Source organism: Podarcis cretensis (genome assembly GCF_951804945.1).
Source record: "Podarcis cretensis genome assembly, chromosome: 9".
Classification (NCBI taxonomy): domain Eukaryota; kingdom Metazoa; phylum Chordata; class Lepidosauria; order Squamata; family Lacertidae; genus Podarcis; species Podarcis cretensis.
In genome coordinates, this window is record NC_137178.1 from 74973021 (window position 1) to 74984116 (window position 11096).

Below are 11096 nucleotides of genomic sequence, written 5' to 3' on the forward strand. Positions count from 1 at the left end.
AATGCAATAATAATAGTAAGTAGGGAGGCAGGGGCTTGCTGAGGACCAAGCTTAGCGGAGCAGAAAGGGCCCCACTCGCTCTAATGGACCAGCCTCAACTGGTCATGCGAGCCTTCTTTCCTGGAAGGGAATCAGCCATTAACAATAAACATTAGGAAGAACTTTCTGGTGCCAAGAGCTGTTCAAGTGTAGAATGGAACCCTCGGAAAGCTCTCCTTCGTTGGAGGCTTTTAAACAGACGATAGATGGCCATCTGTCAGAGGTTCTTTAGCTGAGATTCCTGCATTGTAGAGGGATGGACTTAGATGACCCTTGGGGTTCCTTCCAACTGTACAATTCTGTGATTCTATAATAATTCAGACTAATCTATGATTTTATATTCCCTTTTTTTTTGTTTCTTTCCAACTCAAATGTATTTATATCCTGCTTTTCTTCCATGGAACACATGTGTGGGACTCCCCTCCAGACTGCTTAGCTTCATCAAGTTTGTTGTGCACCAGTTTTCTTGAGGTTACGCCCCGGGAAGACCCTACTCACTTAACATCCAGGTCTCCTTTGTGCTTCCTGTCTTCTGAGCAAGTCATTTCCAACCACTGCTTTTCCTTTTCTATGTGAGCGAAAGAGCTCTCCATCTGCTTTGGAAAAGGCAAGGGATCAGAGAAGATTTCAGAGGCAAACTGTGCATTAAGACCCATTTGCATGAAGCGAAGGAGGTCCCAGACTGTGTTCCCAGGTGAGAAGGCATTTAGCCCAACAAGGACCTGAGCGCAAACTGTTCCAGACGCTTGAAAGTGGTGCTCTGGCAGCAAACCAGATTCTACAGGTCATAGATTTTTAATAATAATAATAATAATAATAATAATAATAATAATAATAATAATTTATACCCCACCGATTTGGCTGGGCTTCCCCAACCACTCTGGGTGGCTTCCAACCAAATATTACAATACAGTAATGCATCAAACATTAAAAGCTTCCCTAAACAGGGCTGCCTTCAGATGTCTTCTAAAAGTTTGGTAGTTGTTTTTCTCTTTGACATCTGGTGGGAGGGCATTCCATAGGGCGGGTGCCACTACCGAGAAGGCCCTCTGCCTGGTTCCCTGTAACCTGGCTTCTCGCAGTGAGGGAACCGCCAGAAGGCCCTCGGAGCTGGACCTCAGTGTCCAGGCAGAACCATGGGGGTGGAGACGCTCCTTCAGATATACTGGACCGAGACCATTTGTGGCTTTAAAGGTCAGCACCAATACTTTGAATTGTGCTCAGAAACGTACTGGTAGCCAATATAGGTATTTCAAGACCGGTGTTATATGGTCTTGGCAGCTGCTCCCAGTAACCAGTCTAGCTGCCACATTCTGGATTAGTTGTAGTTTCCGGGTCACCTTCAAAGGTAGCCCCACATAGAGCGCATTGCAGTAGTCCAAGCAGGAGATAACCAGAGCATGCACCACTCTGGTGAGACAGTCCACAGGCGGATAGGGTCTCATCCTGCGTACCAGGTGGAGCTGGTAAACAGCTGCCCTGGACACAGAATTGACCTGTGCCTCCATGGACAGCTGTGAGTCCAGATGACTCCCAGGCTGTGCACCTGGTCCTTCAGGGGCACAGTTACCTCATTCAGGACCAGGGAGTCCTCCACACCAGCCCGCCCCCTGTCCCCCCAAAACAGTACTTCTGTCTTGTCAGGTTTCAACCTCAATCCATTAGCCACAATCCACCCTCCAACCGGCTCCAGAAATTCACACAGGACCTTCACTGTCTTCACTGGTTCTGATTTGAAAGAGAGGTAGAGTGCCCTTCTGGATCAGGTCAGTGGCCCATCTAGTTCAGCATCCTCTTCTCACAGGGGCCAAACAGATGCCAGTGGGAAGCCCACAAGGGGGATTTGAGTGCAAGAGCAGCACTCTTCCCGCCTGTGGCTTCCAGCAACTATTCAAGAGGCACGCTGCCTCTGATCGTGGAGGCACTCTGGAATCATCATGACTAGCCACTGAGAGCCTTAACCTCATGCTTGCAGTTGTGGTCCACTGGGGTTAAATTCACGGCATGTAATGCCCTAAGAGAGAATATTATGAAAATGATGTACAGGTGGTACATGACCCCAGTCAAGCTTGCAAAAATTTCTCATTTGCCCGATAATAAATGTTGGTAGTGTAAAGAAACTGAAGGTACATTCTTTCACCTTTGGTGGACGTGCCCAAGGATTAAGGCTTTCTGGGAAATGATTTATAATTAACTGAAAAGGGTATTTAAATATACCTTCCTTAAGAAACCAGAGGCCTTTCTTCTGGGCATGGTCGGCCAATTGGTGCTAAAGAAGGACAGAACTTTTTTTATGTATGCGACAACAGCAGCAAGAATACTCATTGCAAAATATTGGAAGACACAAGATCTACCCACTCTGGAAGAATGGCAGATGAAGATGATCGACTATATGGGACTGGCAGAAATGACCGGCAGAATCCGAGACCAGGGAAAAGAGGCGGCGGAAGAAGACTGGAAGAAGTTTAAAGACTATTTGCAGAAATATTGTAAAATTAAGGAATGTTAGAATGATGTTGGATAGAAATTAAGTGGTTTTCAGCTGAAATGTTTAAGAGATATGGAAAATAAGGTTCTGAAATAATTAAAAGAATTAGTGGTGAGGATTTGCTGAACAAACAATTTGAATTGGAATATAAGAAAGGGAGGTATGAGGAGGTCTGGAAAATAAGTCAAAAGAAAATAAGTAAATGGAAATTCTATGTGTTTTTAAATTGCTTTTATTTTTGCATTTTTGTACTTTTGTTTTTTCTTTCTTTATGTTTTACAATGTATTTGTCAGGGGTTCAGGAGCAGAAGCACAGGGAAGAGGGGAGATGGAGAGCGAAGGGGAAGAATCTGAGGGCAGCGTAGGAGAAGATGACAGTGGCCCGAGGGATTCCATGAGCCTCTCCAGCGAATCGGAAGATTCACAGAAGGGGGCGCCAGTGGCCAGGGGAAGGGGGTTCCCAAGGGGAACGCCCCAGGAGCAAGAGGGCAGCAGGGACTCCCAGAGCAGCAGTTGGAAATCAGGACCAGCTTCCCCACCAGAGCATAGTGGGGGGGGGGGAAGAGTCCCAGGTATCGGGGCCAGTGGATTCCCCACCAGGGAGAGAAGATAAGGCAGGGCTGACCACACCTCCATCGGAGAGTCAGACAATGGAGGGGAGGTCAGATCCGGCCAGTATCCCGGAAGAGGGAAGCAGTGACAGAAGTAGTGTAACGGTCAGGAGGAAGGTCACTGGGTTGGCGCGAGAGGCAAGTTCAAATGTACAGGAGCGCGGGACAGCAGAGAGTGAGGATTGGGAACCGGGTCCTAAAGCCCGCCGGAGGCAGGGGGAGGAGCTAAGCGACTCAGCGTCAGAAGAGTCCAGAAAGGGGAAAGCCCCAGCGGGCAGGAGGACCCAGAGGAGGAGAGAGCAGCGGAAGAGGTGGAGCAGGGCTAGGATCTTAAACTGGTGTCAGAGGGGAGGAGATTCAGACGGGACTTCGCCGGTCTAGGGTTTAAGACGTAGAGCTGCGCGCTGCGGCTTTGGAATGGAAACTGAACCTCAATAAAGACTTTTGTACATAACGACAGCCTGGCGTTGGTCCTCTGTGAGCTGGGACCTAGGGGCAGCTCTGACAGTATTATTTTTGAAAACTTTAATAAATATCTTATAAAAAAAAAAGAGAGCCTTAACCTCATGAACTTGTCTAATCCTCACGGAAAGCCACCAGTTAGTGGCCATCACTACGTTTCCTGGGAGCAAATTCCATAGTTTAACTACGTGCTGCGTGGAGAAGTATTTTCTTCTACCTGTTCTGAATATCCCAACATTCAAAGAACCACAGAAACATCAAATTGTAGAGTTGGAAGGGACCCCAAGGGTCATCTAGTCCAACCCCCTGCAAAGAAGAAATCTCAACTAAGGCATCCATTACAGATGGCCTCCAAAAATGTCTCTCTAGCCTCTTTCTCCAAACCTCACATGATCTCACACATTAGGCTTTTCCCCGAAACTGAAAAGCCCAAATTTTCTCCAGAGAGGAGTTGCTCTACCCGCGTTGGTTGCCCTTTTCTGAATCTCTCTCGTTTCTGAGGCACAGCATCCAAAACTGTGCACAACACCCCACATTACCTTCTGCTTCAGGGAAAGCAGCTCAAAGTGCATCATGTTGAGTTCCAGCTCGAGGTTCCTCACGGAGCAGGTTTCTCCCGCCTCAATGTTCCTTGGCAGCTCTTCTGGTAAAGATGCTCGCAGGTCCAACTCTGAGCAGCTCTGTCTCCTTCTAGATAGTGGCTGTGTGGAACTATCCTCCCTTGTATTCCAGTTTGGGAGGCGACAGAAATAATGCCTTCTTCTGACGGTTGCGCTATTGTGTTCTGCACCATCTGGTATATCTCTGGCAAGAACAAGGAAGAACATAAGGAAAGCTGTGCTGGATCAGGCCAAAGGCCCATCTAGTCCAACAAGTGGCTTGCCAGAGTCATCCCTTCATGTCAGGGTGTTGGACTTGACAACTTTCCGCAGGGCCTGCAAGACAGAGCTGTTCCGCCTGGCCTTTGGTTTGGACTCAGTCTGACCCTTATTTTTCCCTCCCCTTATGGTCTTGATTTATCAGCTACTTTAAAATGAGGCTGCATTTTAACCTGTATTTTAAATTGTTGTTTTTTTCTTTTCTTCTGCCCCCCCCCAACTTTCCCCCCTATTATGTTTTTACTGTGATTTTTATTGGTGTTAGCTGCTCTGATCCTGGCTCTGGCCGGGGAGGGCAGGGTATAAATAACATCTATTTATTTATTATTATTATGACTCTTTGGGTCTCCTCCAATTTTATGCCTGTAGGAAGCACGCAAGCAGCACAATAGCAACCTCCCCTACTACAGCTTCCAGGAACTGTATTTAGTAATAATAAATAATAATAATAATAATAATAATTTATTATTTATACCCCGCCCATCTGGCTGGGCCTCCCCAGCCACTCTGGGCGGCTTCCATAGAAACCAAAAATACAGTAAAATATCACACGTTAAAAACTTCCCTGAACAGGGCTGCCTTAAGATGTCTTCTGAATGTCAGGTAGTTGTTTATCGCTTTGACATCTGATGGGAGGGCGTTCCACAGGGCGGGCGCCACTACCGAGAAGGCCCTCTGCCTGGTTCCCTGTAGCTTTGCTTCTCGCAATGAGGGAACCGCCAGAAGGCCCTCGGCGCTGGACCTCAGCGTCCATGCAGAATGATGGGGGAGGAGACGCTCCTTCAGATATACTGGATCGAGGCCGTTTAGGGCTTTAAAGGTCAGCACCAACACTTTGAATTGTGCTCGGAAACGTACTGGGAGCCAATGTAGGTCTTTCAAGACCGGTGTTATATGGTCTCAGCAGCCGCCCCCAGTCACCAGTCTAGCTGCCGCATTCTGGATTAGTTGTAGTTTCCAAGTCACCTTCAAAGGTAGCCCCACGTAGAGTGCATTGCAGTAGTCCAAGTGGGAGATAAACAGAGCATGCACCACTCTGGCGAGACAGTCCGCAGGCAGATAGGGTCTCAGTCTACGTACCAGATGGAGCTGGTAAATGGCTGCCCTGGACACAGATTTGACCTGTGCCTCCATGGACAGCTGTGAGTCCAAAATGACTCCCAGGCTGCGCACCTGGTCCTTCAGGGGCACAGTTACCCCATTCAGGACCAGGGAATCCTCCACACCTGCCCGCCTCCTGTCCCCCAGAAACAGTACTTCTGTCTTGTCAGGATTCAACCTCAATCTGTTAGCCGCCATCCATCCTCCAACCGCTTCCAGACACTCACGCAGGACCTTCACCGCCTTCACTGGTTCTGATTTAAAAGAGAGGTAGAGCTGGGTATCATCTGCATACTGATGAACACCCAGCCCAAACCTCCTGATGATCTCTCCCAGCGGCTGCATGTAGATGTTGAAAAGCATGGGGGAGAGGACAGAACCCTGAGGCACCCCACAAGTGAGAGCCCAGGGGTCTGAACACTCATCCCCCACCACCACTTTCTGAACACGGCCCAGGAGGAAGGAGCGGAACCACTGTATGACAGTGCCCCCAACTCCCAGCCCCTCAAGACGGTCCAGAAGGATGTTATGGTCGATGGTATCAAACGCCGCTGAGAGATCCAGCAGAACTAGGAAACAGCTCTCACCTTTGTCCCTAGCCCGCCGGAGATCATCAACCAGTGCGACCAAGGCAGTTTCAGTCCCATGATGAGGCCTGAATCCCGACTGGAAGGGATCCAAATGGTCCCTTAGAAGTTTCCTGCCTCTGACTGTGGAGACAGAGGATCATACGGGAAGCCTGCATACAGAACCTGAATTCACAAGCCCTCTCCCCAGTTATGAGGAGGCAGATCAGAGCCATCATAACCAGAAGCTACTGATAGCCCTCTCCCCCATGAATGTGTTTAATCCTCTTTTAAAGCCATTTCAATTGCTGGCCATCACGACATCTTGTACCTCATGCTTCCTTTCCTAAGAAGGATTTTGAAAGCAGAACCTTGTGTTATGTACTAAGCTTGGATCCTAGAACAATAGGCAAGTAGGATCCTAGAATGCGACAACTGATTGGCTTGCAGGGGAAGACCAATCAGGCTCCAGGAAGAAGTTAATCAGCCTATTAGGCTGGTAGGATCGTAGAATGCAGCAACTGATTCGCCTGCAGGAAAAGACCAATCAGGCTCCCGGAGGGAAGCAGAATCAGCCAATCAGACGGGACTCCTTGTGTAAATAATGTATATAAAAGCCTGAGGTTTGGGGGGCGCAATTCAATCACTGTTTTACAAGCTGCGATAAAGAGCATGAAATCAGTACAGGACTCCGAGTATATGTCACCTTGCCTGACACACGTACATTCTGCTGCCTTTCGTGTGGAGTACTTGTGGTGGACTCATAGACTTGGCTCTCTGGGGATGCTTGCGATGAAGGGGTTCCCCGCTGTATTCTCCCACTCGGCCTCTTGAGCTGCTGAGCTCCAGCCGTCCTGATGCCCCATTGACAACTATCTGATCAAGAATTTGCATGAAAAACTTAAATTAAAAACTGTTTAAAGACAATTTAAAATGTTTGTGTTTGTTTTTTCTTTGGAATTGCACAGTTGCACAATGGTTAAAATTGTGGGTTTCAAAGTCATTGCAACACACTTTAAAATAAAATAAAATCACTTTAAAGAAAAGTGAGTGCTGTTTTTCTGAAACCTCCCAGAGGACTGTGCATAGGCTTATCCATTACTGACATCCTGAAATCAATCCCTGCTGGGATTCAAACAGCGTGCAATCCCAGGGGTATTGCAAATAGCTGAATAATGGTGTGCAAGAATCAGCTTGGGAAAGTGAGGCCACTTGCAGATTACCTGCCTATTGAGCAGTCATTCTGATTTGTTTGAGGGGTGGTTAAATACCATGCCTTTATATCCCTCCCCTCCTCCCCCAGAATTCTAGGAACTGTAGTTTGTGAAGGCTGCTGGGCATTGTAGCTCTGTGAAGGCTAAGCTACAATTCCTGGAGGGGTGCTTTAAACTGACATTGCATCAAAGGAAGTGCTATCCCACACTTCCCAGTGTATTTTCCTGTCACTTTCCCGACTGCAAAAGGTCAGGGAACCAGGTTTGTTGCACAAGATCTCCCAAGGAACCAGAACTGTGCGACTTGAATCTATTGGTATGTGACTGAACCCCACTCGAAATAGTGGCTGTTCAACTCCCTTTGCAAAGACAGAATCCTTCTGCAAACCCCTTCTGAGACCCTTCTAGAGATTCTCACAGGTAAGCTGCTCCAGAGGTCAGCTGCTCTGAGTAAGTGAGCCCAAAAAGCATTCTTAAGGGGGAAATCACTTGCAGCAATGAAGCATCCAGAACTCTGGGACTTTTCTAGACTTACCATACCTCCTGACAAAGCATGCTGGGGTGACTGATTTCCCAGTGCTGAGAGAGAGGCCTGCAAATACGTTCTTTTCTCTTCCGTACGCACCAGCTTTCTGTGGGGAAATACATATCCCATGCCAAGACAAAAAGCAGGGCAGCTGCTGCTATGGAAACTGTGGTGGCAACGAGGCAGTGCCTGCTTCTGGCCTGCTAATAAATTGGCCATTGTGAAACGTGGGTCACCTCTCAAAAAGGGAGGAGCCGCCATAGCAGGGAGGAGAAATGAAGAACACAGAGAAGGGTGTGTGTGTGTCAATAGAAATGACACACCCTTGAACATTCTGTAGGTGAAAACAAAGATAGAGTGGTACCTCGGGTTAAGTACTTAATTCGTTCTGGAGGTCCGTACTTAACCTGAAACTGTTCTTAACCTGAAGCACCACTTTAGCTAATGGGGCCTCCTGCTGCTGCCGTGCCACCGGAGCCCGATTTCTGTTCTCATCCTGAAGCAAAGTTCTTAACCTGAAGCAATATTTCTGGGTTAGTAGAGTCTGTAACCTGAAGCGTATGTAACCCAAGGTACCACTGTAATTGGTTGTGCTTCAGATCCAGATCATAGCTGTCAACGTTTCCCTTTTTATAAGGGAATTTCTCTTATTCCGAATAGGATTCCTCGCAAGAAAAGGGAAAAGTTGACAGCTATGATCTAGATGCTCTTCGAGAAAACTGATTTTTTAAAAAATCAATTTCAATTGGGGTTTAGGCCCGGTTTTGGCACAGAAACTGCTTTGGTTGCCCTGTATGATGACCTCTGTTGAGAGAAAGACAAGGGAAACTTGTTCCTGTTAATTCTTCTTGATCTCTCAGCGGCTTTTGATACCATTGACCATGGTATCCTTCTGGAGCAGCTGTCTGAGTTGGGGGGGGGGACTGCTTTGCAGTGGTTCTGGTCCTACTTGGATGGTCGCTCCCAGAGGGCGATGCTTGGGGAATGCTTTTCAGCCCCATGGAGCATTCAGTGTGGAGTTCCTCAGGGCTCAATTTTATTCCCTGCTACATAACATCTCCCCTTCATGGATCACTGCCTTGTCGTGGCGAAGGGGCTTGAATAACTCAGAGAAGCTATGAGCTATGCCGTGCAGGGCCACCCAAAATGGACAGGTTATAGTGGAGAGTTTTGACCAAACGTGATCCACCTGGAGCAGGAACCGGCAAGCCACTCCAGTATCCCTGCCAAGAAAACTCCATAGACAAAAGGAGTGCCTGGCGTGCTCTGGTCCGTGGGGTCACGAAGAGTCGGACACAACTAAACGACTAAACAACAACATAACATCCATATGAAAAGACTGGGTGGGGTTAGCCGGAGGTTTGGAGTATGTTGTCAGCAATATGCAGATGACACTCACCTCTATTTCTCCTTTACATCTGCAGGTGAGGTAGTGGAAGTGCTGGACCAGTGTCTTGCCTTGGTAATGGACTGGGTGAGAGCCAACAAACTAAAGCTCAATCCAGATAAGGCTGAGGCACTGTTAGTGGGTGGTTCCCTGGACCAGGTGGGTAGGAGGTTGCCTGCTTGATGGTGTTACACTTCCTCTGAAGGAGCAAGTTTGTCACTCAAGGCTCAGGGGGCCCCAGCGGCACAGAGTGCCTTTAGTCAGCTTTGGCTGGCGGCCCAGCTATGCCCCTATCTGGACAGGGATAGCCTAACTACTGTTGTCTATGCTCTGGTAACCAATAGGCTAGATTACTGCAACGCATTATACATAGGGCTGCCTCTGAAGACGGCTCAGAAGCTTCGGTTGGCACAGAATTCAGTGGCCAGGTTGCTCACTGGGACAATATGGTTTGAGCATATTACACTGATCCTGACCTGACCGTACTGGCTGCCAATTAACTTCTGGGCCCAAGTCAAAGTGATGGATCTGACCTCAGAAGCACGATACCTCAAGGATCATCTCTGGCCATATAAACTGACCCAGACTTTGCATGCATCAGGTGAAGCTCTTCTTCATGTGCCTCCTCGATGTGAGGTTGGGGGGTGGGGGTGACAACACAAGGACTCCTGTTTGTGGAATGCTTTCCCCAGGGAAGTTCATCTGGCACCTTCATTATATATCTTAAGGCGCCAGGCAAAACTGTTCCTCTTCAACTTTTGACTGATCAGGCCTTTGACTGATTAATATTTTACAGCCTTTTAATATGTGCCTATGGAAAGGGGGAGTGTTATTGTTTCACTGTTTTGTTTTGATTATTTACTTGTGTTTTTATCTTGTATTTTATTCTGTGAATTCAATCTTATGTTGAAGGGTGGTATACAAATTAAATTAAATTAAAAACATACTCTTGTGTACTGGAATTTGGACACTGGAGGGCGACTGGGATGATCAGAGGTCTGTTAACCCAATGTATGTACAAGCCATACATTTAACACCTGGAGACGAATGACATTGGATTATTTGATTTTTGTAACTTGAATTTCCCCCCCCCCAAAAGAACATGAAACCATAATCTGTTTCTAACAAATATTTCCGTCTCCACCCAGCTCCCCCAGAGTACAGATATGTTGTAAGCCGCTAAGAGTGGCTGGGGTATAAATAAAATAACAACAGCAACAACAATAATTGCAGTCTTATGGCGAAATGTTGTTCCAAAGTTGCACAAGCGAGCTCTGTGGATGCCACTGTAGCTGATGTTCCCTTGCACATGAAGGGATGCTGTGTCTCTGTAGAATCACTTTCCAGCTATAGCTTTGACTCCCTTCATTGGTCAGTTTTTCTGAAAGTGCTAGAGTCCAATTTGGGGCAGCAATAAGTTGTCCAGCTGCTTTGGTCCGTCCCCCCGTAACCCGCTTCTATAGGGATGGTCTTGGTCCAGCTGGTCCCTCCTGCTCTGGGTCAGGGGCGCTATGGGGTGGGAGGTGGGGTCAGGTAAAAAGCACACGACACAGGCAGCTTGGGGAACTGTGGTTTTAATGTAAGTTTGTTTGCCTTTTTAAACATAATTGTCTGTTAGGGTATTTTTAAATGCTGGTTTTAATACATAATTGCGAACCGGAAGTCTCCACAGTAACCTCTTTAGCCCGCATCCCCTTGGACTGCCTATAGCCGCCGCCACGTAATTCCGGTCAATCTCTCTCTTTGCCGCATTCCTCCTCCACCATGAAGTCGCGCGGGTAGAGCGGCCCACGCTCCTCAGACTCGTCGCGTCAAGGAAAGGAG

The 11096-nt window shown here is 47.6% G+C and overlaps 1 protein-coding gene across 1 annotated transcript in view; it reads right to left on the bottom strand.

Annotated features, from left to right (window-relative positions):
* LOC307223800 (uncharacterized protein) overlaps positions 1–7914 on the bottom strand; it is a gene marked incomplete at its 5' end in the record, with an annotated part of 29271 nt that extends 21357 nt beyond the window's left edge. Inside the window, 4 exons of the mRNA XM_079990102.1 lie at positions 538–632; positions 4140–4404; positions 6870–7021; positions 7900–7914. Coding sequence (XP_079846228.1) covers positions 538–632; positions 4140–4404; positions 6870–7021; positions 7900–7914 — 527 coding nt within the window. The remainder of the gene's footprint in view (positions 1–537; positions 633–4139; positions 4405–6869; positions 7022–7899) is intronic.
* Between the last annotated feature and the right edge of the window lie 3182 nt (positions 7915–11096).